The following is a 26319-nucleotide window of genomic DNA, read 5'->3' as shown; positions in this document are numbered from 1 at the left end:
GTGGGTCATTGAGACCAGCCACTTGCTATGGCAGGAAAACAAACCTCCCTGGTTTTGTGAGCAGAGTATTTATTTGCTCTGGAGTCAGCAGAGGGAAGGCTATCCTTGAACATCAGGTATTAAGAAGCCTTCATTCCATCTGGAATTTATTCCTGGTATGCAGCTCTCCCTCACTGTGATTGCCAAGCTAATATAATCCTTGGCTGAGAGCATCAATTTGCCATCTCTTCTTGGAACAGCTTTAACACACCACCTACCTCCGGCTGCTGAGACTGTAGCAGGGCTAAGCTGTCCTAATCTAACAGCAGGGCTAAGTTCTCCTAGTGATGGAAAGCCTGATAATTTTCAGGAAACAGGTGCTCAGCTGAAAACAAAGTGAGCCACAGCCTCCTTTTCTTGCTGGAAAGGCCACCCTGGCTTTGTCTCACCTCATGCTGGAGCAGATCCTGCGTCAGGGGCCGGGTGGCGATCTCCTGCACCACCAGGTCATTGTCCTTCTCATAGACACTGCAAGACAGAGCCCCCGAGCTGAGTCAGACCCCAGAGAGCCTTCTGTGAGGAGGGACGGGGTTTGGGGCACAGCCAGCACTCACTGGTAGAGCCGGACGTTGGCTTTCTGCAGCTCGTCGGCTTTGGCGTCGGGGATGGCGTCGCGGAGCTCCCCGCGCCGCTCGCCCAGCACCATCCTCATGATCTGCATCAGGTCTGGGGAGTCCCTCTCGTTGTCAATGATGCCAATCTGAGCACGGCCGCCCCTCTCGCTGTCCCTGATGCTCCGAGCCAGAGCAAGACCCTGCACAAGGGGGGTAAGGCCTGAGACACACCCCAAACCCAGCCTGAGACAAACCCAAACCCAGTGAGCCCCAGTGACCGAGAACCAGCAGCCCAAGCCAGATTAACACAGCTCTCTGAAGCTCCTAGTGCCCTCCCTATTCAGCTGTTAAAGAAGCAGATATGTCTGTAATGCCTGATTATTAACTAACTCATAGGAAAATATTGCTAATTGCAGTCGCTGCTGATGCTGCTCCTGCAGGGCACAGGCATGTGGGAGCCGCAACAGGCATTGCCTGTGTGTGAATGTGCACCAGCAGGTCCAGTGGTCCTGTGGGATGGTCTGGGGGAGAGATGAACACATGCTGAGGCCAACAAGGCACAATGCTGCAGAGCTGCAGGACCCCGGCCGCCCCGCTATGATGTTTTACATTTAAATGTTTCTAGTGTTCAAAAAACGTGGATGTCTTCTGTGAAAAAAGCAGCATGAAATGTCATGCAGCTAATTAGGCTGAAATCTCCATCTTCAGCTGATTTTTTTTTGGTTCCCCTGACTCTTACTGCAATAGCTTTGAAAGACTCCTCTCCCTACCAGACACAGGATGACCTGCTTGAGGCCTGAGCTGAACCCAGCAGCCACGAACCTGCTCCCCATCCTGTGCTGGGGATTGCTTTGTATCTTCTTCAATATCCACAGGATATCCACTGTGCCCCAAAAATGGCATTCCCCGTGGAGATTCCCCATCTCCCAGTTAATCAGGGGACACCACACACAGAGCAGACCCATCTGCCTTTTAATATTATAATGACCACGAGCTTGGCCACCAGCTTTGCTGATGACCTGTTGCTGTATCTTGCTTTACAAGATCTGTGTTCCTGTATCAGTAAAATAAGGGTAATGATCCCTTTGCAAAGTGCCTTAAGAGCTATAGATCTGCTTGTCTCATACTGACCAAGCCAGAATTCCCTGTTGATTTTGTAAACAAAAAATTAAAATTAATCTACCCTGGGGTGGTTACTGCAGCTAAAACTACTTTAGTTTATGACTTTCTAAATCTATGCCATGCAAACAACAGGGCACAGAGGGATGGAGAGGAGCTCCAGAGGGAGCTGGATGACTTTCTGGGGCTGGAACTAGTGATGTGCCCTTGGCTGCCTGTGAAATGCAACCTGAGGTAAGGTCTGAACTGGAGAAAAGCAATTCCATGGGCCTCTAAAACTAGCAGATGGACAAGTAGAAAGTTTATGATTATTTACCTTGGTCATATCTATGTTGTTGCTCTTAAGATTTTCACTGCAAATTTTTTTTTTTCCCTAGGCATCAAAAAATGCCACCTTAAGCCAAGTGGCTTTCACCTGTACTCACCCTGGATTTCTCAGCAATGCTGCAGCTGGGTCCATTCCACTGGATCAGCACTTTACCAAGGTCCAGCAAGAAAACATCTCCCTTATTGAAACTGTCCCAGGAGAGCGCTACCTGTCACAGGGAAATGAGAGAGTTTGGCAAAGCGGGGAGGGAAAGGAGAGCTGCAGGTGACAAGTCACAGCCATGGCAAACTTGTGCCTGGGGATGTAAGAACAGGATTGCAGTGACTGCTCATTCTGCTGGCACTCAGCTCTTCACTGAGCACTCTTGTGGTAACACCAAACCCTCAAGTGAGGACTTGAAAACTGTCCTGAAATGGAAGTTCTTGAGTAGAAATGAGATACCCACCAGGCAATCTGCTCAAAAATGAGTGTAGGAGGAGAGGGAAAGAGAAATGATCCACAGGAAGAGCAGGGTCTTCTTCTTACCTCTGTGGCTGACACGTGCTTCTTGCCCTTGACGTGAAGAAGACGCTTGATGTTGTACATGTTGGTCTCCACGTGCTTAAATCCTGAAGCCACTCCTCCCTTCTTGTAGCTGTTGTGTAGCAGAGAATAAAGAGTTAGAGATGGTTAGAAAATACCTTCCCCTCTATCCTCAGAGAACATCCCAAGATTTTGGGGGCAACTAAAAAAATCTAGAGGCAAAATAATCTCAGAGTCCTAAAACTGCAGTGGCAAATGCTGTGTTGTCTCACTGCTGTTCATGGTCCTTATCAAGGTGTCTGTCTGCCTCTTGTGGGTGTTGTGTTTCTGCTCTGCACACAATCACAGAATCATAGAATCATTTAGGATGGACAAGACTTTCAAGATCATCATTTCCGAGCATTAAACATCCTGGGAGAAGATGAACAGTCAGGTCAGGGATGGCAATGTAATTGTAATACAACCAAACTGAAAATCCCATTGACCATGGCAGTGGCATCCCAAAATTGAAATATTCCATAAGCATTCAATTAAAATATGAAAGAGACTTGGCAGAAAACAGACTTTTTGCTAAAATTTTGTTTTCTTCAAAATAGTTATTTTATTAAAAGCAGCTTAGACAGGAAACTGTGGCCAGAAGCAGAACAAAACTGTAAGGAGGTACGGGACACTGTCTTTCTCTCAGATTTTACCTCCCAATTTTTCTTTCTTCCATCCTTGAACACACACTTTGCAGTAGCCACTCTCAGCACTATTATCACCTTATGCCACAATGCCATCCCCTCTCATGTGGCCACTTTGCACAATCATGAGGGGGCACAACCCCCCACAGAAGTCCCAAAGCCCTTTTAATGTTTTTTGGGTGAGTCTAATCCACTCTTACATATCCTAGACCATTTTAGAAAACAGGCCCATTGTTCACACAGTAATAACTGACACAATGCAAATGCCATTTAGGGGGGAAAAGGGACAATTGTTGATTGCAGTTTTTGCCATGTGGGTAACAGATGTATTTTATTGTAAGGTATTTTATTGAAAGGTACTGGCTAATGTGGTTAGAAATGTGACTCACAGCACCCTAGACTTGTTTGGCCCAGCTTAAGATATCCACAGAAGGATGCTGTGGTGATTAATCCACCTGCCAAGATGTGGAAAGAGCTTCCTTTAATTTCTCATTCTGCCTCAGACTTCCTCACTGACCACAGGGATGTGGTTTAGACCCAGATGAATTCTAATTCATGCTGATTTCAAAGACAGATAGCTTTCCAAACAGATTGGTTTTGAGGGCCTGATTTTCAGTCCTTCATTGTCCCCTCCTCATCTTCAAGATGAGGTTTTTCTCTCTCAGAAAGGCTCTGAGGAGATTAATGAGAGGTTGTTGAGATGCACAAGACAGAGATACCCAGCCAGACTGGGATGGAGGATATTGACCCAGGATCATTGAGTTTCCTTCAGCTCTTTGAAACCAAAGCACTAAGGCTGTTTATTGCCAATGAAGATCTTCCTTGGAAGACAGTAACTGGAGTCCTTCCAAAAACCCCAGAGTGAGCAAAGACCCTGGGATTGGATTAAATATCTCAACATATCATATATTCAACAATATCTTTTAGATGACAGAAGTTCAGTCACTTTTTCCTTCCATTACAGGAATATTTCACCCAGTATGAGCCAAATCAGCACTTCACTGTAAGGTGGATATTAATCTGCAGTGCTCTGAATGGGCACTTGAAAGTCTGGGGAGGAGAAGAACAGGGAGGTTAAGGGTGAGGTGAAGGAGGTTGATACAATTACTGCAAATATCTGGGAAAATGACCAAATATGCCACACCTCCAGACTGGATAAGTAATTCCTTCAAAATGGGAATTCTTTGCTCTCAATTCTAACCAGCATCAGACTGACCCAGGGAGGTCATTCTGCCCCTGTGCCGGGCACTGGTGAGGGAACACCTCGAGGGCTGTGCCCAGCTCTGGCCCCTCAGGTTGGGAAGGACATTGAGACACTCGAGTGCATCCAGAGGGGACAACGAGGCTGGAGAGGGGCTGGGAACACAAACCCTGTGAGGAACCCCTGAGGGAGCTGGGGGTGCTCAGCCTGGAGAAAAGGAGACTCAGGGCTGACCTCAGCACTCCCCACAGCTCCTGAAAGGTGGCTGTGCTCAGCTGGGGCTGGGCTCTGTCTCCAGGAACTGACAGAACCAGAGCACACAGCCTCAAGCTGCACCAAGGGAAGTTTAGGTTGGATATCAGGAAAAAGTTTTTACAGAAAGGTGATAAAGTTCTGTAATGGCTGCCCGGGGAGGTGGTGCAGTCCCCATCCCTGGGTGTGTTTAACAAAGCCTGGATGTGGCACTGGGTGCCAGGGTTGAGTTGAGGGGTTGGGGCTGGGATCTTGATGGTCTTGAAGGTCTCTTCCAACCTGGTCATTCTGGGAATTCTGCATTTTTCACATTTTTATGAAATATGGATGTCTCTGAGACGTAGAAAGAAGCAGAGGGAGCCCCAGGGGCCACGACCCAGCTCGCAGTGGGTGACTGGGAGCCACTCACATGATCCCATGGCGGAAGTAGCTCTGGAAGGTCTCGGACTCGTGTCCCTGCACCTCGCGGTGCTGCACGGGGCTGCCCCCGAGCGCCGTGTCCAGCTGGGTGACGTACACGGCCGCGGCGCCCTGCTCGTCCTGCGAGGAGTCCTTCCCAATCCAGTAGTGCAGATCCACGGCGGAGCCACGGGAGGTCCTTTTGGTCTGCAAGAGGTGGGAAGGACAAGTGTGGATGAAGGCACAGCTCATTTCTGTGTTGGAAAACCAAGTGTTATTTATTAAAAATATATGGATATTGATCTAGTATCGATATCCAACTGTGACGGACAAAAACTCTCTAACAGTTTAAAGTTATAAAGTGTGTGTTTATTGTGTTTATTGTGTGTGGGACAGCTCCCAAATACACACTGCACCTTCCAGGTGATTACAGAGCCCTTTTATCCATACAAGTATTGAATACCCAAAATACAAATACATATTCATCATTTTGGTACATCCCATTCCCCGCTTCGTATGCTAATCACTCCAAAAGCCATTCAGCATGCGTAGTTTGTCCCTTGAAATGGGTCAGTGTCCCTTTCATAGGGAGGGGTCCCAAAATGAGGAAGTAAATGAAGTCTTCCTCGTTCTGACCTTTCTACCTTTTCAATGCAAATTTGACAAATGAACTCTTGGTAGAGCTCCCATTCCTTGTCTTCAATTGGTTTCAGAACAGAGAAGGCCCACAACTGTCTTATGTTCCTAAAAGCTCTTTGTCAGTTTCTATATTCTTCATTATAAACCCAGCTAACTAAAGATTGTGCTGACAAGCAATCAATTATTAGTTAACTACTAACTTCATCAAGGCCTACTCATTTATTATTATTTTAATTAACTCTAATAAGGCTTATTTCTAACTAAAATCTTAGATCCTCTAAAATCTCTAAATTCCTTAAAGTTTACGTTTCAGTGTGGATGAAGGCACAGCTCATTTTTGTCTTGGAAAACCAAGTGTGGATGAAGGCACAGCTCACTTTTGTGTTGGAAAATCAAGTGTGGATGAAGGCACAGCTCATTTTTGTGCTGGATCACAGAGCCCTTTCCCAGTTCTGCCTTTTTCTTGGGGAGTGAGGACAGAGCCTCGGGTATTCTCTGGGAGCTCAGGCTGGCTCTCTCCTTATTCAGCAGAGAAACTTAAGGATTTTATAAACTGAACTGAAGGATGTTTCTGTTTTATATTCTTTTATAACTCCTATTATCAATGAAAACTGAGCGCCCGTGCAATTAATGTGTTCAGCTTGTCCAACTATTGTACATTTTGATATGAGGACTTAAAGCAGATTTTTCTCATAGATCACCTTTTGAAATGCAATGCACACTGCTATTTATTTGCCTGGAGATGCTACCCTTTCTTTCCTGTTGTCGTTCTCCTACCACATGACAGAGCAGCACGAAGTGCCTCAGAATTCCTGCTGACTTGCAAAACAGACATAACTCCAAATGAAGCTGAGCCAGTGTGTGCATGCTGGGATTCATCTTATTACAGAAAACTCCAGCAGCCTCGAAAAAGGAAGCAAGCAGGCTGAGAAGAAGGTGTGCTCAGTGTTATCTGAGTTGTGCCAGTTATTTTTCTGCGCCCACTGTGTTAAATCCCATCATGGACACCTGGGAAAGGCAATAAAAGCTCATTTTATAAGCTGGATTTGACACTAAATTCTGTTTATTTGCTTTGTGCAGTGATACCACAGCGAAAACACAGCAGAAGGAGTTGAATAAAACAGTGCCTGTTCCTCAGGCACAGATAATTAATTTGTGGAAAAATCACTCAATTTAATCCATTGCTATTGAAGATGATCAAAGTCCCATTGTCCCACGGACAATCGTTATTTGGAAAGGCTCCAGTAAAGAAGCAGAATGCAGAGATGAGTGTTTTTACTCTCCTGTCTTCCAGGGAAAAGGACAAAAGTGGGCTGATGAAGGGCTCTTCTGCCTGGGGAAGTTGTTGCAACAGAAGCTGAGCCTGTGAGCATCAAAATCCATATTTACACTGGCAGCTCCCTGCAAGGACTCCAGTATTCTGCTCTAAGTGTGTGTTCAAGGGCCTGTAGCTCAGACTTTCAGCACTCAGAAGGTACCCTGAAGACATGTGTGTGGGGCATTTGAGCAGGAGACACATCCTGTGTTGCTATCCCAGCCTGCTTTCCCATCCTGGCATATGGGGGATGTGCAGTTGGTTATTGTGGGGCACTGGAGGTGCTGCTGCCTCTCCACCAACAGAGATTCTTGCAGGAGGCACACTCAGACCCAGGAAGTGGGAAATGCTTCTGGCCTCCACCATGTGATGGGTTTTGGTTCAATGACCTGGGTTGCTCTATGCTGATTTGGAAGGGATTTTAGGAGGTGAGTGTAACACATCATCCTCCTGCCAAAATCTGAGAACACGAGGCAGTTTGCACAGAGCAGAGCTGGTTCTCAGCAGTGCTGCACAGCCAGCTCAGGTCCAGCTGGTTGCAGGTAGGTCTGGACCAAATTTGGGTGGGGCTGAGGTGTCCTCATGAGGACATGGGATGGGCTGCAGAGCCTCTGCTGCTTACATGGCACACGACATGGAACATCTTCATGTCTCACATCACCTGCTAAAAATGAGACCCTCCAGCTGGTCACATCCCACATCCCCCAGGGACTCCCATAAATCATTTAAATGTGGGCCTTGATTGAGTTTTCCAGGAATGTACTGACCATTTTGCCATGCCTGGGCATGACTCAGTTGATTGGAAGATAAACACTTTTAATGAATTACTAAGTTAATGGCTTCTCTGAACTTCTGATTTACTAAACAGGCAGTGTTGTCACAAGAGCCATGTGAAATTCAGATCCATGATTAGATGGTGAGCACACATGCACAACCACTTCAACAGTGCTTTTTCCACAGGACAGGTACCTTGGAACCAAGGCAGATCTAAATAAAAAGGGCTGAACCAGCTGCCCAACAGAGAGCAGTGTTTGCTGTCTTACTTACGTGCAAAATGATGTAACAGTCTCCTTCAAAAAAAGTCCCATAGGCTTTTTCAGGTATAGGAACCATCTTCATGTTCTGTAAGGAAATCAGAGTTGGGGTCATTGCTAAAAGTGAAGAGCCATAAGTTGGTGTGTATGAAACAGGAGAGGCTGGGCTGCACAAAGCACTGAGGTGACAATCAGGGCTGAGTTTGTGAGCTGGGAAAAGCCACATCTGGAGGGAATATTCAAAATACTAAGGAGTTAGAATGGAAAATGATGATTTTGCTTGGACAGATTGACAAGTATGTTTTAGTGTCCTTGCCCTTGTACAATCCTATAGATCTAGACCTGGGGCCCAGGCTGAAGTACTCCAGAGTTTTTATTTGTAGGGAATTTCCCAGGAGAGTGCGCACATCTCATCCTAGGTTTAGTTTTGGGCACAGTTTTTTATTCGGTGTCTGTGAGTTCAAGGGTAACTTTCAGCACTTTGTGAGGATAACCTCTCTGCTAGGGGTTCAGGGCAACCAGCTGAGAAAAGACAGAGCTGAGGACACTGATGGACCCTCACCCCTCCAGACTCTAATTGCAGATTTCCTCTGGGATAAGTACATAATTAACCAGCCATGCCTGCCCAGCACAGTGCCTGGCTGTGCCACCCACCAGCCCACATGCAGCTCCTGGGCTGGAGGTGGCTCTGAGGTTCCCTGAAATTAGAGCCAAGCATTCTTCTGCTGGCCTGACTTGTCTCCCAGCATACCAGCTTGACCCCTGTGAACCCACACAGCTCTAATTACAGATCCTCTGGAAAGCAGCTCAGCACAGTGCCTTGCAGAGAAATGGAAAGGTGAAGAGCCTGGGGCATTTCAAACATGGTTGTGACCTGCTGAATATCACTTGGAGATGTTGGAGCCTCTTCCCACTGCTCCCCTCAGTGGATTCTGCACCTCAGTCTAAACCCACTCTCATTGCAGGGGAAGGTTCTTGGTGAACTGGGGCAGAAAAGGCAGAGTTGAGCACAGCCTGGGTCCAATCCAAAATCAGATACCACCACCAGCAAAAAGGCAACCTCAGAAGCTGCAGGATCTCTCCTTGCAGTGACACAGAGAAGAAAAGCCAAGGAAGAAGTACAAATAGATTCCATGGAATGCCTTTGCTGCAAACATAGATGTCTTCCCCATGGCAGCTGCTGGTGTGGACAAAGGCTACCTATGGATAACCCACCTTGGTGAAACAGGGAATTTCTGGTGTGTTAAAGCTGCCTTGCATTGATTCCAGAAAGGGGTGACAAAAGCCTCCAGTACTGGAGGAATTTTTCAGTCCCACCACATTCCTGTTTCCTTTGTAAATATTATCATCTCCGTTTTACAGAGCAGGAAACCAAAACAATAACATGTTGAACATTTCATGGGGAAATACTGAGTCTGTTTCCCACTGTATCTTATCTGTAGGACCCTCTTTTCCCACACAGATTACTGCAAGAATTAATCTTCCTTGAAACATAAACACACAGATGTGCAGAGGACATGTGACAAGACTGTGACAGAGGACATGTGCCATGGCTCTTGTCCTACCTCTATGCCCCATATCTGCAGTCCCAGCTTCCTCTCGATGGCTGGGAGATTTGTGTCACCCTCTGTCATCCTGCAGTCTGAGCTAGAAGGCAAAGGAAGAAGAAAACCCAAAATAATTATATCATTAGATGCAACAGTGAGTGCTGGTCAGCTGGGTTCCTCTTGCCATCAGAGCAGGTTTAATACGGAAAATCCACATTTTGAAGTATTTCTGTCTCTCTGCTATTAAGAGTTAGGTGGGAGGAACCCCCATTCCCAGGTTATCCATGCTCATGAAGGGCCAAGCAAAGTGTAGGATTCCAGCCCAGCAAACACTGGATAGGACAGTGTTGTGATTTATTAAAAATATATGGATATTGATCTAGTACCGATATCCAACTGTGATGGACAAAAACTCTCTAACAGTTTAAAGTTAGAAAGTGTGTGTTTATTGTGTTTATTGTGTGCGGGATCGCTGCCAAATACACACCACACCTTCCAGGTGATTACAGAGTCTTTTTATCCATACAAGTATTGAATACCCAAAATACAAATACATATTCATCATTTTGGTACATCCCATTCCCCGCTTCGTATGCTAATCACTCCAAAAGCCATTCAGCATGTGTAGTTTGTCCCATGAAATGGGTCAGTGTCCCTTTCATGGGGAGGTGTCCCAAAATGAGGAAGTAAATGAAGTCTTCCTCGTTCTGACCTTTCTACCTTTTCAATGCAAATATGACAAATGAACTCTTGGTAGAACTCCCATTCCTTGTCTTCAATTGGTTTCAGAACAGAGGAGGCCCACAACTGTCTTATGTTCCTAAAAGCTATTTGTCACTTTCTGTATTCTACATTATAAACCCAGCTAACTAAACATTGTGCTGACAAGAAATCAATTATTAGTTAACTACTAACTCCTAACTTCATCAAGGCCTACTGATTTATTTTAATTAACTCTAATAAGGCTTATTTCTAACTAAAATCTTAGCTCCTCTAAAATCTCTAAATTCCTTAAAATTTATGTTTCAGTTGTTTGAGAGGGGGATTATTTCCCCTGGATTTGAGCAGGTGGAAAGGATCCATTGGGCTGTTGGACCTGGCATCAGGACTGGTTTGTTCTCAGCATGGCACAAGGGGTGGAGGAGACACGAGTGGACCTCCAGGAGTCCTGTGCCAGTCACTGCAGGTCAGCTCAGGTCAGATCTCCTGGCCTTGGAGCACTGGGAGCCCAAGGAATGAAGCCAATATTCAGGTCTGCACTGAGACAGGTATCTCAAGGCAGGGCACCAGGCTCCCAGTCCCATGCAGACACACAGGGTGATCATATCAGTAAACAGAATGTCTATTTTACACCAATCCCAGCTTCTCCCTAAGCTCTGTTACCTCCACGGGGAAGAAGCAGGTTTCAGGTTGCCCACACAAAGGTGTCTGAGAATATTTGAGATGGTTTTTGTGATCTCCCATCCATCCTCTACCATACCTACCAGCTGTGGAGAAAAAAAGGGCTATCCTTAGCTATGCTCCCTGTTCCTCCTGCTGAGGTTTTTGCTCAAAAAACAATTTCAGAACCCAGCTTGTTTACAGGGCAACATCCAGAATCAAATGAAATCCCAAAGCAATGTCCTTAAAAACATGGAGTTAGATCCTATCAGAGCTGGCTCTGCTGCAGCAACCATGGGACAGGCTGTGTTTGTGCAGGGGCACGACCAACACCAGCCTTTTTGTGAGCCAGTCCTGCTCACAAATCCAGGCCCAGCCTCTAGAGAAAACACATCTCACTGCTCTCCTGAAGGAGGGGAAGAGCAGAGGTGTGACCCCTGCCAGAAGCTGTTTATTGCTCCTGTTACGAGCGCTGCGTGTGACACCAAGAAGTTCTAACAAGTGTTGGTCACCTTGAAGAGTTTGCACACTAAGGAAGAGCACAAAAAATGCTGCCACAGACAGAAACCTTGGTCCATCCAGAGCTGCCAGACCCTGGCTCCTTGCTCAGGTAGTAGGGAGGTGCAGGTGTTTCCTGGGGTGCTTTGAGCACAGCCCCAGCATCTCGCTGCTACCTGAGCAGGCACAGCCCGGCAGTGCTCAGCAGCAGGAGGCAGAAAGTGCTCATTCCTTCCCGAACACAGAAGGATTGCTGGAGACTGAGTTCATGTGGCCTGAGGAACACATTCAGCAACCTTCAGCTCCCTCTTAGGTCCTCCAGAAGGTTTCCTGCCAGCAAGGAGGAAAAAAAATTCAATTCCCAGAAAGGTGATTGACACCCAAGCAGATTAAAAGCCAGATCCAGGAAGATATTTCAGTGTCCACAGAGGAGACAGACACTGTTCTAAATGGTGTCCTGACTCAGCTACAGCCCTGGAGTACAGGGCTATCAGGAACTAAATGCAAAAACATGGTCTTAATTCAGATCTTTAGCCAAAGAACTCTCCTTTCTTTTAATATCACATTCAAGAGGTCCCTATCAAACAAAAACCCAAGTAAGGCCTCCTTCCCTCAGCCATATTTTTAATTTATTTAGGGGTTTTTCCTTCCAGCATCAAAACAGGAAGAAGCTGAAAACAAAGCCAGTAAAGACATTTCTATTGGAGGGCAGTGAAGTTTTTTAGCACCGCTGACTCTTCTCCCTGTGGAAGGCAGCAGGCTCTTGCTCTCCTTCTCACAGCACAGGAAACCAGCAGCTGGCCAGCTGTGAGACACAGCTGGATCCCTGCTTCTCTTAGCATCCCAACCTCTCCTGGAAAAGTTAACCCAAGGGATGCTGAGATTCCTCTGGCCACAGGCAGTGGTGTTGGACAGAACCCTCTGAGAGCCAGCACTGCTCCACAGATCCCAAATCAAACCAATTTGACTAAAAATGAGGATCTTGGATCTCCTTCACTCCTGGGGATCCTTTCTCCATCTGAAACCTCACAATTAGTGCTGACTCCCCACTTTTCTGAGAAATGGTGTCCCTCCCTTCCTCCTAAGTGCTTTAGCTGGGGGAGTGTGAATCACAGACAAGGTTGGCTGTTTCTTTGGACTTTCTGCCTTCTTTTGGCCGGCAGCCAAGTTAGAAATAATAGGAATATGACTTATATAATCAAACAGCTCATTTCATCAATGATTTAATGTGGGGCTTTAATCAGATGATCCCATAATTCAATTCCTGTCCAGACATGAAATCTGGTATTTATGGAGTGAAATCTTCCCATCTGTGCTGAAATCATGAGGGGCAGAAATTTTTAGAATTTAAAAAGAAGAATAATAATAAAAAAAAAAGGAATGTTAAGAGTCTTGGGGTTAAAACTGTGGAGTTTCAACAGCAGTGTCTGGGGCAACCCTTATCTCAGTCAAACCAGTTTTGCTCAGCATTCAGGTGAAATGCAAATTGGATAAAGTGTGAGTCAACGCCTCTAGGGCAGGAATTCACCAGGGAAAATCACTGGTTATGGGGATGGATTTGCCTCCTTGGGCAGGCACAGCTTTACCTGTGAAGGGAGGAGAGAAGCAGCTGTACCTCATCTCTCTGCCCCCACATTAATAACATGCAACTACTCAGTTTCCAGCTCCAGGGCCAGCCTATCCCATTGCCACCATTTCCAGGGAAATCCTCCTCTCTGCACAGGAAGAGGAGAAAAGTTCACCCCTTGAATGTGGGCTGAGAGGAGGCCACTGCACAGCAAATGCAGCTTCTGGCTTGGAGCTGCTCTGCTGGGTCATCACCACTTGGTTAAAGTGCAATAAATTAAATTGCAAAGATCAAATGCGGCCCTTGACTGAGGGCAGAGAACTTGGAAGCGGAACGTCATGGCTGGCCCTTGACTGGATGTTACAGCCAGGGGCACCTGGAGCCTCCAGAGCTAAAACCAAAGCTTCTCCTGTTACAATCCAGGCAACAAAGCTGGTGGGCAAAGGCAGATGGGTCTCCCTTCACCCACTGCCCTTCGTGCACTGCCAAAATCACAGCAGCACTCCTGGCAGAAAGGGACCTGGGGGTGCTGGTCGACAGCCGGTTGGACATGAGCCAGCAATGTGCTTTGGTGGCCAAGAAGGCCAATGGCATCCTGGCCTGCATTAGGGATTGTGTGACCAGCAGGAGCAGGGAGGTTATTCTTCCCCTGTACTCGGTGCTGGTGAGACCACATCTTGAGTTCTGTGTCCAGTTCTGGGCCCCTCAGTTTGGGAAGGACATTGAGATGTTTGAGCGCGTCTAGAGGAGGCAACAGGACTGGTGAGGGGCTTGGAACACAAACCCTACGAGGAAGGTTTGAGGGAGTTGGGGTTGTTTAGCCTGAAGAAGAGGAGGCTTAGGGGTGACCTCATTGCTCTCTACAGCTCCTGAAGGGAGGTTGTGGACAGGTGGGGTCGGTCTCTTCCACTGGGCAGCACTGGCAGAACAAGAGGTCACAGTCTCAAGCTACATCAGGCAAGGTTTAGGTTGGATATTAGGAAAAATTTTTACACTGAAAGAATAATAAAATACTGGAATTGTCTTCCCAGGGAGGTGGTGGAATCACCATCTCTGGGTATGTTTAAAAAAAGACTGGACTTGGCACTCGGTGCTATAGTCTAGTTGTGGTGTTAGGGCATAGGTTGGACGTGATGATCTTAGAGGTCTCTTCCAACCTCATGATTCTGTGATTCTGTAAATCCAACCCTCATCCCCTCTCCAACCAGCCGAGCATGAGGAAAAGCTGCACCTTCAGGAAGGACTACATGACTGATGAAGTGTCAAGGTCACTCCCAAGGCTGGTTAATGATTAATAGCTGGGGTGGAAGCACCAGCCATTACTGGGTCAGCTCGGTCCACGCTGGGAACCCAGACCCAGCAGGACATTTCTCCAGGCAGTCTTGGGCTGTTTGGGTGGGGAGGAAAAGCCAGGACTCAGAAAGGGAACAGGGGAACATTTCAAAGTCCTGAAGCACATTCCGAGTTCAGGCTGCTTTGGCTTGCCTGGCTTTTGGCGCGTGCTGACGGGGCTGTAGTCACGGTAATAAAAAACCCCAGTGAAATGACTAATGTTCTGTACAGCTTTGGGAAAATAGGAAGCAGCTGTGGCTGCAGCCTTTCCAGGCTGAAAGGCCTAATTATTGGGAATACTTGGACTGGCATTAGATGAGGTAAACCAGGGGCTGTTGAATTGCTTTCATTGTCTCCACTGTAGTTGGGCATCTGGGCCCAAGTAGGTGCCATTTTTTGTTTGCAGAGAGGACAGTGGTTAACTCCTGCTTTGCCCAGAGGAGTGAAATTCAACACTGGAGTTCCCTCGTGTGGCTCATCAGCTACAGCTCAGGAGCAGTGACTGGCTCTAGTGAGTGACTGTCCAGAAGTTCAGCACTCAGCCTGGGCAAACTGTCCTTTATTTCTCTCTTGCAAGAGGAGAAAAAGCAGCTTTTATACCACAGGAAAATCATGGGCAGGGAGGGCCAGCTATGGGGCTTGTCTACTCCCTCATGTTGTCACACAGAGCTGTAAGACCTTCCTACAGCCCGTGCTGGATGTGCTGGAGCCTGGTGGTGAGGGCAAGGAACAGGATATGCATTGTGGGGATGGGAAAAGAGGAAAAAGCACAGCTCTGCTCATCCTCCTGCTCCAAGTCCTGTGAGGTCCAGGTTCAGGAGCTCAGTGTGGCCCTCAAGCCAAGGACAGGGCTCTGCCCAGACACGCCTGGGTGACCACAGAGAGCACTTCAGCCTTCTTGGAAAGAGCTGTTGCCTGGCAGCTAAAATTACGTAAAGCAGGCCTTGAAATAAGATGCTATTTCTGATCACGGTGGGCAATTAAACATTGGAACAGCTAATTAGGGAAGCTGGCAGGCTTGGCTTTACTTAATGTCTTTGAAATGAGGTGGGTGAATGGCCGGGCTGTGCTCCCTGGGCTCAGCTCCTCGGGCTCAGGTGCTGCATTTTCAGCAAGCTGCTCCTTCCCATGGCTTTGGCAGCAAGATAAACACACGGATTGGTGCTTCAGCCACCTCCACTGGTCAGAAAACCATGCTACAAAACCATCAGGATGGATCTTGAAATGGTTTGAAGGTTTTTTTTAGACTTAAGTAGTGCTGGATCAAAACCTGAGATGGGGCACTGGATGGGAAGAACTGAGATTGTGCTCCCCTCCTCAGGGTCAGTGGCTCTGGAGGGAAGAAGGGACTTCACTGGTTCAAGTGGGGCAGGTTTTCCCCTTTTTCCATGAATGGCTGCCAGGGATCACCACACCACAAGCTACCTGACACCACAGGAGACTGGTGTTTTCTGTTCTTTGCTCGTGGGCTGGGATGCTGAGGTCAATGTGAGTGAGGATATAAGAGCGTGGCATGAAGAGATGGTTTAATGTTAATGATGGCCTCTCAAACTGTAACTGCTCTACAGCCCAGGAGAGGTTTGAATTCCCTATTCAGTAAATTCAAAGGATGCAGAAACCTGGATTCACCTAGCCATGGAATTTCTCAGGCTCTGAAAGAGCAATAACCATTTTGCCCTCTCTGAATAAAAGCTGAGCAGTGTTTCTGGGGCCCAGCTGCTCTGTCTCTTGAACCCTGGAAATTTACCCCATCCCCAACCATCAAGCCAGGCCTTACAAGAAGCAGACCTCTGGCTTAGTGTGACTTCTTACAACCTGTGCCTTCACCTCCTGGCCATTTCTGGCATCTCAGACTTAGCAGCTGATACTTGGTCATTGCCAGAAAACCACTGAGGCTGTGAGCTTTGCCTTTCAGCTCCTTGTGAGGATGGACTTTGCACTAATCCTCCAGTGCTTCCATTGTTCCTAACATAAAAGCAAAGAGAACAAGGAAATACCAGGTTGCTGGGAAATAACCACCTTCCCAGCTGCACTAGCCCTCAATCTGTACCTCATCTCCCTCTTCAAATTCCTCAGAGGACATCTGATTTAGAAGGGAAGGTATCTCATGATTTATCTCCTCTAACTTTGACCAGTCTCTGCAGCTGCATTTCCACCTGCCACAAATTCTAGCTCAACACCTCACTCCATCCAGGGAATATTGCTTATCTCTCCACACCTCCCTTCATGATCCCCCTTGTCCCCCTCTGTTTGTCTCACTGCTGGTGCTGTTCCAGCAGCCTGATCTTTAAGCAGATGGTCTTGGGAAACTGATTTGTAAGAGCAGATTGGTTTTCCCCAAACTGCTGCTATTTCTGAGCCTTCCCTGTAAAATTTTACCAGCTGAGTGCTCGTCCTGGGAACGATGGAGCTGCATTGTCCCAGCAAACTTCTCACAATGTGGGAACAACGTGCTGACAATTAAATCAGAACTTTGACTTCAGCCCCAGCTCCCAAGTCATGTGGGTGAGTTTCCACATTGATCAGGCTGGATGTGGAGCCCAGAGCTCAGCAGTGACTGCTCTGCACAAGGCAGAGGCTCCTGGCTGAAGGTGGGGCTGGCAGGCTCACCTTGGTCAGGGCACCCGGGCAGCTCCTGGCTGAATTCTTTCCCAGCAATTCCTTCCCCAGGGTGTCTCTGAAAGCAGGAGGCTCTTCCAGGCAGGCAGGATGTCTGCAGGCTGAGGGCAGCCCTAAAAGAGTCAAAGCTTTCCCAAGCAGCAGCAGAGGGTGAGCTGCAGGAAGCTGTCCCTGAGATCAGCCCCTGTAACCAATAACAAACTCTTGCTGTGCAAACACACCTCTCTGAAGGTCCATGAGAAAAAAACCCCAAAAAAACAGGCACAAGAAGGTGTTAAAAACCTTCTGCATGCAAGCCCCTTGCAACAGCATTGTGCTGGTGTGGTGCCAGGTGCATTCTTGCCAAATAATAAATTTCAGCTTGGTGCACACCTACTTCAGAGGTATCCATTGCACCTCCAGCCCCTCTCCATGTCAGCAACAGCACAGAGCCATCCCAAGGGAAGGGTGAGCAGGTGACTTGCCAATTCATCAGGAACAAACCTCTCCTTTCTTTTAGTTCTTTCTCCTCTGGTGAAAGGGAGAGATTCCTGGCTCAGGACCAGCCCTGCATCCAAAGGGCTTTGTGCCCTTCAGGGCAGGAGATGCACACATAAAGAAAGCAAAGCCATTTTAATTCCTCTTCCCGGTTTCCAGGGAAGTAGTTCAGGTTCTAACTAACTCCTAATTACTCACCACCTCCACAAAAAGAAGTTACCATCCTCTCCCACATCAGCATTTTAACAGAGCATTATTTAACCCCATGGCTGCAGGTGAAACAAAACCAGAGCTGAGACATCAGGGAGGAGAGAAAGTGTGTTTGTTCACCTGTGTGAGAGCATCCTGGGGAGCACCTGCTCTTCAAAAGCTTAAAGAAAGGAGAAAACCCCAGAAAATTACATTTTCCCAGCTGAAACTGAGGAAAAAGCCATAGCTTCCTATGCAGAGCCTGGAGGCAGGGGAGGAGAGGGGGTTAGAGACTGGGATTTATCCACCTTCTCTTGGGTGTCATTCTCACAAGCCTGAGGAGGGCTTCCCATGGCTGGTTCCCCTCATCCTGGTGTTTGCTCTAGGGCAGATCCAGGGAATCTTGGACAGGAGGGACTTGCTGTTCCCTTGGCCTTACAGGAAAACCTCTGGGTGGAGAGCCCAGCTTGCCACACTTCCCCTCCTGCTCTCCCAGAATGTGGGAGCTCAGTCCCATCCACTGTGCCCCAAGATTCTGCCAGCATGAACTGAGGCAAATACCACAAATAAAACCTCCTTTAAACCCAAATGCCATGCCCATCCTTCTCAAAAAACAAGTCTAAGAGTTAGGATTTTTGCTGTTGCATTTAACAGTTTTATATAGTAAGAATTCACACATTTGTATGTGAGCAAGAGCAGCTTTTCCCTGGTGCACAGTTTAATGAGTGCAGTTGAATAAACCCTTGCCCACAGGAACTTTTTTTGGTGGTGATGGAGCAGGGGAGATGCTCTGCCTCCACTCAGACCAGCTGGAGAACTGGTTCCAGAGCATTGGCTTCCAGAGGAAAGTAGCAACATTAATATTAACTACCAAAAGGCAGGGACTGTTTCAGTTTTGTCCCAGTTCAGACCTGCAAGCATGACATCAAGCTTGGGAAGAGAAACCCAGGACTTCCATTAAAAAAAAAAAAAAAAAACAAAAAAAAAAACCCAAAACCAACCAAAAAAACCCCACCCAAGCAGGTTTCCATTTTGGCTTGCAAATGAAAAGCCCCTGGACCTAAGCAGGTGCTCTGTGGGTGACTCTGCACTTCCATCTCTGGCCCAGTGAGGTGTAAAAGGTTTATTCAGGGGGAAGTTTTGTTTCTCAAGCAGCAAAGGGAAGCTCATTCCTTGTGAGTGCTGGCTGACACAACTCTAAGGAAAGACAGCAGACCTGTGTGAAAACAAAAGGGGACCAATTAACCCAGCCCAAGCTTCTGCTGGGATGGGTGCTGGGCCAGGCTGAGTTGCTTTTTCTGAGCTTTAAGGCCACAGAAGCAGATCCAGCCCTCCCCAGGATCTCCTCTCAGTGGAGCACCAGCACCAGGCATTTTTTGGTAGCAGTCACCCACAGCAGTGTTACCCTCCAGGCTTGTGCCACCCCCCAGCCCAGGTGTGTTTGTCACTGTGTCACCCAGCCCTTCCATCCCTGATGGGGCTGTGAGCTGCTCTTGGTTCTCCTGGGACTTGGAGAGGCCACTCAGCTCCTCTGGGCAGAAATGAAAGCAGAGAGAGCAGCACCTCACCTGCACAAAGCCAGGTGAGTAAAACATCCCTGAAAACACTGCAAAACCAGCTTTAGACAGAGTTACTCACCCTGGACAGCATTTTTCACCTGGAGCTGCCAAGGGGAGTTCTGTCTGAGCTCCAGGAAGGGAATCAGGCTTCTGAAGGACTGGGATGGGTGGGATAGCAACAAAGGACAGTAATTCAGGCTCTGCACACTGATGGGTACCCAGATAGTCTCTCTAACCCAAAAAAGAACACAATTCCCAGCACTGCCTGTTTCCTACCCTGTGCAGCTGTTTTAGTAAGAGCAGTTTTAAATAAAGGGCCAGGCACAAACCTCTCCTTTCATCCCAGGGCATGGCAACAAGACATTTTTAGGTAGAAGAGGTCAACTGCTCTGAATAGCTCCTTCCACAGGAACTGCCCAGGATGGAGCCCAACCATGCAATTTAATGTCCCCCACGTGTCACATCCCTGACATGGATATAAGGTAATAACAAGTTCCACTGTTACTGTACCCAGCTCTGCCTCAGATAAGCCTGAAGAGGCTCAGATAAAAAGAGATAACAAATGAGAGGGTTTCTGTTACAAGCAGAGATCCTCGGAAATCAAGGCAACTGAATTGGATGCACAACACCTGATGCCTGGACTTTTCAGAGTGAAAGATGCCAAAGACTTCAAATTATAATATTCACCCCTTTCTGCATCCCTTTCACATCCAGAATGGGTGGAAATAGAGTAAAAATGCATAATCATCCAGGATAAACCATAACTAGGCCCATTTCCAGGGTTGGATTATATGGAGAGAGAGCTCATGAGAGGAGATGTTTTAATGAGTTGTGGGGCAGTGTTTCCCCTCATGACTGAAGGATCTGTTCCTCTGAGGGGACAACAGAGCCTGAAGAATATACATGAATAAACAAAGAGATATTTTGGGTGTGGTGTGGCTACACTGGAGTCCTTCCCTGGGCAGATGGACATTTCACACATAGAAAGCCCAACCTGTGGCTTGTGTCAGTCCAGTGAGGACCTCAGAAGGCTGGCACAAAAAAAATCATAAAGGAGGGACCTTGAGGAGGGTCAGTGGTGGCACAAGTGTTCCCCAGGGGTGACAAAAACGCAGCTGGGGCAGGTAACAGCAAGGCTTTGGCTGTGCCCTGGGCTCCCTTCACTGCACTGAGCACTTCAGGGCTCTGCTTCCACTCTGTGGAAACTGAGGGAAGGCTTTTGGTCCAGCAGGAAGAGAAGAGCCCCAGCACATTTCCAAGCATGGGGCAGGCATCCAAGCCAGCCTCCTCCTCAGCTGGGGATGGATCACCACAGGATGGGTGCTCCACAACAGAAAAGATAACAACTTCCACGCTCAAAGTCCAGAAAAGCTTGCACAGCTCCGTGGAAAAGACGCTGTGAACATCCTCAGCATCCCTGGCCATGCAAGAGCAGGGATTTATTGACTCAACCTAAGCAGAAGCCCCAAGGCACAGGAGAAGGCAGGAGATGAAGGTGGCACCGCTCACAGCCATGGCACAAACCTTTGCTCCCAGCAGGGAGATCTTGGCAACTGCTGCCTGGGGAAAAACATCCTGAGACCTCTGTGTCTGCTGGTGAGAAGGGAGCTGGAGGAGGATAAAGGCATCCTGTTTGTGCAAGGAGGAGGAGGAGGAGGAGGGGAGGCTCACCTGGCTCTGCCAGGAGGAAAGGTGAGGGAAGATGTTATAGGGCTTTTTCTGATCTGCCTGTCCTTGCATTGCCTTCCACCTGGCATCCCGGGGGAACGGTAAAACCCCGTGGAAGAGGAAGGCCAGTGCTCTCTGATTGTCTAATCTCTATTTGCAGGCTGTAATCAGCCCATTTAGCTGCGCTGTGTAAAAAGCACCTGCATGATTCACCATCGCAGCGCTGCTCTGGCGGGGCCGGTTTGCTTCAGCTGCTGTAACATTTGTTTACATCTGCGTTAGGGCAGCCTTGAATAAGCGTGAACCTCCCACAGATGCTAATTCATATCAGCTCTCCTTTGTGTTAAATATTTATGTTCCTAATAGGCACGCCTAAGAAAAATACTGGCAAGTGAGCCTGCAGCTCAACTCCATTACAACTCAATTTTATCTCAGCGCAACTCGCATCTCGAAGGGGCAGGACTGAGGAAACATTCTATTCACAGAGCACAGCAGCCCATTAGCAATCTGTGGATCAGATGACAATAAAACCCATCGATGAGAACTTCCAAAGAGTTTCTGTGGCTGCCTGCACCCATAACTGCGCCCCAAAGGCAGCAAAAGATAAAAGAAGCCAGGCCCAAACAAAACGCTGTTAATTGTTGCTGCACGAAATCAAAGCCAGCCTGTGCAGGGAGCTGAAGGAAAAGATGAGTCCTCGGAGCTGATACAGAGCCCGGACGGGTTCTTGGCAGGCTCAGAGCTGCTTCTTCCAGCCCCGAACGATGTAAAGCAGGGTGGGCTCCTTTCAGTACACACATCCTGCTTTGTATCAGGGCAGGATTTTAATTTTTTATTTTTTAAAGTATGAAGCATATTAATTTTTTGTTTGTTTCTTGCTGTCCCATATGACAAAAGTCATTAAATAGTTCTGCCCTTATGGAAACTGGGGGTGCGGGGACCGTGCTTACCTTGCTGCCAAGTGCGGTGTCCTCGCAGGGTCCCAGCAGTGCCTTCTCTCCTCTGTTCCCTGTCCTGCTACCTTGTCAGCTGGGGAACAGCACTGCTCGGTAATTCAATCCTCTGCTGAACCCAGAGACACTCCTACCCGGAGATCACACCCATTCCCAGGCTCACAAAGAGGGAGCCGGTACGGGAGAGTTTCAACCAACTCTGTTTGCATCAAATGTCCGCCACTCTGAATTCACTGAATAGCGATTAAGCGCTGCTTTCATTAAAAACCTGTTTTGTCCAGGTTAGGAGGGCACAGGAGGGATTTCCCCCCTCCTTTTCTCGGTCTCTGCGGGACAAAGCAAGGTGTGGTGCTGCTCAGCACCAGCTCTTGGGGCCAAAGAGTTCCAGCTCCAGGCGCTGGCTCTGGTTGTCCCAAATTTAATTTTGGCAAAGCTGTTCCAAGGGGAAAAGTGCTCCGGGAAGATCCCTGCTCTTCTTGTTCCTGCAAGGCCGAGCTGGGTGTCCCTGTGCCCACAAGGAGCCCTGGGTGAGGATTGCTGTCAGGTTCAGAGAGTGGAATGGGGATGTAACAGAGCATTGGAGTGTTTAACTGGGCTGCCCTCCCAGGAGAGGAGTAATGATAAACCAGCCCGGCAGTGTTTGCTGAGCCACCTTCAGCAGCACAGAGCTCTGTGTGTGGACACCTGTAGCTCATGGCTGAGAAAAAATTACCTGTGAAGGATGGCTGTGATACCACAGCCACTGAAGGCTGCCTGATGTCACTGGCTGGGGATGAGCTGAGGAAAAACCATTCCTCGAACTGGCATTCCTCAAACTGGCATTCCTCAAACTGGCATTCCTCAAACTGGCATTCCCAGCTGTTCCTGCTGCCATGTGCATGATGCTGCTGCTGATGGAGGCAACATCCCTGTCTGGAGGAGGCACGAGGTGGTACCTTGTCATCAGCCACCAGCTCTGCTTTTGGGGGACCAGGGCTGTGTCCAGCTGTGTTCTGCACATCCCTGAGGATGGAGACTTTTGGGGGATGCAGGGCTGTGTCCACGGAGGATGGAGACTTTTGGGGGATGCAGGGATGTGTCCAGCTGTGTTCTGCACATCTCTGAGGATGGAGACTTTTGGGGGACCCAGGGCTGTGCCAGGGCTGTGTCCAGCTGTGTTCTGCACATCTCTGAGGATGGAGACTTTTGGGGGATGCAGGGATTTGTCCAGCAGTGTTCTGCACATCCCTGAGGATGGAGACTTTTGGGGGACCCAAGGCTGTGTCCAGCTGTGTCCTGCACATCCCTGAGGATGGAGACTTTTGGGGGATGCAGGGATGTGTCCAGCTGTGTTCTGCACATCTCTGAGGATGGAGACTTTTGGGGGACCCAGGGCTGTGCCAGGGCTGTGTCCAGCTGTGTCCTGCACATCTCTGAGGATGGAGACAACACACAACCTCTCAGGACTGGCAGATAGCCAAGGCCTTCCCTTCAGATGCATTTTTTCTCTTGTCACTTCCTTAATTTTCTAGATTAGCCCCCACAATCTGAAAATAAATATGAATCAGCTCATCAGCTAAACCAGGTGGCTGAACAGGTTTAAACCACAGTTCCCACAGGTCTCATCCACTGCCCACTGTTAGACCTCAGGGTCCTGGAATGGGAAGAGTGCCCAAAATACCGGTGGCACTGCCACAGACCAGAGTGCCACTAACCACGAGAGCTGCAAGCCAGGGCGTGGGCTGCACCTGCTTATTCAGCCTGGGTGTGCCCATTTCTGAGATGTGATCTGCAGATCACTGCAAAGATCTGAGTTTCACGGTTTTAAGATGCAAAACCGACTCCTCAGAAGTGATTTCTCCCTTTATGTCTGCAGGCTACAGCTTAAACACGTAACAGCCTTCACCTTTCATTTTCCATTATTTTAGTTTCATTTTTTTTCATTTCACCATGCTGGGAGTGTTTGTCTGTTGCAGGGGACAGAGGAGCAATGTTTTGTGTTTCCTCCAGTCCACAGAGGATGGGGACCTGCAACAGGGTCTGCTTTTATCTTTGGAATCCACCCTTTTATCTTTGGAATCCACCCTAAGCCACTGCTGGCCCAGCAGTGAAGGTCACACACCAGCAGAGCTGGTGGGAGGTGTTGGCAGGTGGGGTGAAAACACCTGGAATCTTGGAGGATCAGCACCAAATCACCGTGTTTTCCCACTCCCTTTTTGCCATGTGGACTTGTTATCCCCAGAACCAAGGATTTAATTAGTAGTTGTGTGTCTGGGTGCTTTTTGGTGCTGATGTAAATCAAGCCACTTCCATGGCTGTGGCTACACGAATTTGAGCTCTGGGGTGGAGCCTGTCATTCCTATACCCACAGCTTTGCTAATGCACTTCAGGCTCCCACACAGGTGATGCCTGAGCTGCCTGCCCTCTCCTCCTCTCCATTAGTGCCACACTGAAAAAGCACTAAATTACCCTGTTGAGCTTTTAAGGAGCCCAACTCTGCAGAAATATGTGCAAAGCAGTTTAGAGCAGTCAATGCTAAGGGAAAATAATATCTTCATCCTAAAACGTGGGCTCATTTAGTGCTGAGCTGTAGGCACTTTTGCTCCCTGCTAATTCTGGTCATGCCGTGGGGTTATAGAGCAGAAAACATTCTTTCTGAGCAGTTTAACTCAGTAGTGGTGGAAAACAGCATAGCCTGACTCTCAGAACTGAAACATGATCTGAGATGTCCCTGTCCAGCTGTGCTTCCCATGTGCTCAACTTGCTGCACTCGTGTCCTGGTCCCAAGCCTTGCCCTGGTATTCCCAGAGCTCCCAGACCTTGTGGTTTGGTATTTTTTTGTGCTTGCAGGTGGCAGATGAGGCTGTTGGCAGTGTCCCAGTGCAAGCCCAGACACTGAAAGCATTGTCACAGATCCACACTGGGGTAAATCACGCTGGGAGGAAGAGTGCAGAGCTGCAAACTCAGGCTTTGGCAGCAGAATGGCCCAACATCTGCCTCAGCCTGGACCATCCCACCTTCCTGTGGACAAGGTTGACTTTGTGCATGGGGAAACAGGTTCTGCCAAGGATGTGTTTGCAAAGTGACACGTTCCAAAGGTATTTCCAGCCTGCTTTTGGGTTGGAGCTCTGGGAGGAAGAGGGAAGGGCCAAGCCCTGCAGATGAGATAACACAGCAGGGGCCTCATGGCTTGGAAAAGCAAGGGAAGGAGTTAAAAAAAAAAAAAAAAAAAAAAAAAAGCCACATGCTGCTCAAAACACCAGTGTTTCAGCCATCAGTCTGAGGTTAAAGACCCTGACCTGTAATATAAAAGCACTGCAGGAATTTCTGAGAAGCTTCCAGGAGAGCTTTCCTTGACCCACAACCCAAGGGAGAGACATTTCTCTGCAAGTCCCTCGTGTAGCCTCGCTCAGGCACTTCCCTGCCCTCAAAAATCGTAATTTCCAAAGGAAAATCTGCATAGTGCCTCTTACAGGTGTAACTGCTGATCTGATAGAAGGGGATTGGTTTATAACCTACTGCTCCCTCACCTCCTGTGCCCCTGGGTGTGGGGGAAAAGTTGAGAAGGCAATACAAATGCTTGTGTGCTGGCAGCAAGATCATCTCTCAGATCACAACTTATCACTCTCTGCAACTCCCTGACAGGAGCTGGGGGTTGGTCTCTTCTCCCAGGTAACAAAAGAAAAGAGGAAGTGGTTCCAAATTGTGCCAAAGGAGGTTTAGCTTGGATATTAGGAAAAATAATCTCTTCACCACAAGGGTTATCAGGCATTGGAACAGGCTGACCAGGGAAGTGGTGGAGTCACCATCCTTGAAGGGATTTAAAAGATGGCACTTGGGGACAGGGTTTAGTGGTGGCCTTGGCAGTGCTGGGTTTGATCTTCTGGGTCTCTTCCAACCTAAATAATCCTGTGCCCCTGTCCTGGAGCTCTGTGGGCAGCACAGAGCAGCCCCTGACTGACACCAGGGTGCTGGTTAATGTTGGCAGCAGCAGGGGGGAATATCTGGGGGCAGGAGAAGGTGCCTGGGCATTCAGGTGAGGAGTTTGGCAGTACTGCAGTGCTGTCACACAAATCTCCAGCCACAGGGAGTGGCTGCATCCTCCCCTGGTCACCTCCTGTCAGTCAGTGGCTCCTGCACACAGGGAGCCCTCAGTCCTCCCCAGGAACCCTCAGTCCTGCCCAGGAGCCCTCAGCCCTGCCCAGGAGCCCTCAATCCCCTTCAGGAGCCCTCAGTCCTGCCCAGGAGCTCTCAGTCCTCCCCAGGAGCCCTCAGTCCTGCCCAGGAGCTCTCAGTCCTGCCCAGGAGCTCTCAGTCCTGCCCAGGAGCTCTCAGTCCTGCCCAGGAGCTCTCAATCCTCCCCAGGAGCCCTCAATCCTCCCCAGGAGCTCTCAGTCCTCCCCAGGAACCCTCAATCCTCCCCAGGAGCCCTCAGCCCTGCCCAGGAGCCCTCAATTCTCTTCAGG

The 26319-nt window shown here is 48.4% G+C and overlaps 1 protein-coding gene across 1 annotated transcript in view; it reads right to left on the bottom strand.

Annotated features, from left to right (window-relative positions):
* VILL (villin like) overlaps positions 1–22406 on the bottom strand; it is a 37721-nt gene extending 15315 nt beyond the window's left edge. Inside the window, exons 1-8 of the mRNA XM_030264207.4 lie at positions 21872–22406; positions 9651–9732; positions 8099–8173; positions 5108–5304; positions 2566–2674; positions 2138–2248; positions 594–793; positions 429–507 (exon numbers count right to left, since the gene is read on the bottom strand). Of these exons, the coding sequence (XP_030120067.4) occupies positions 429–507; positions 594–793; positions 2138–2248; positions 2566–2674; positions 5108–5304; positions 8099–8173; positions 9651–9719 (840 nt within the window). The 5' untranslated portion in view covers positions 9720–9732; positions 21872–22406. The remainder of the gene's footprint in view (positions 1–428; positions 508–593; positions 794–2137; positions 2249–2565; positions 2675–5107; positions 5305–8098; positions 8174–9650; positions 9733–21871) is intronic.
* Positions 22407–26319: the final 3913 nt, after the last annotated feature.

Source organism: Taeniopygia guttata, chromosome 2 (genome assembly GCF_048771995.1).
Source record: "Taeniopygia guttata chromosome 2, bTaeGut7.mat, whole genome shotgun sequence".
Classification (NCBI taxonomy): Eukaryota; Metazoa; Chordata; class Aves; order Passeriformes; family Estrildidae; genus Taeniopygia; species Taeniopygia guttata.
This window is presented reverse-complemented; position numbering and strand designations above follow the sequence as displayed.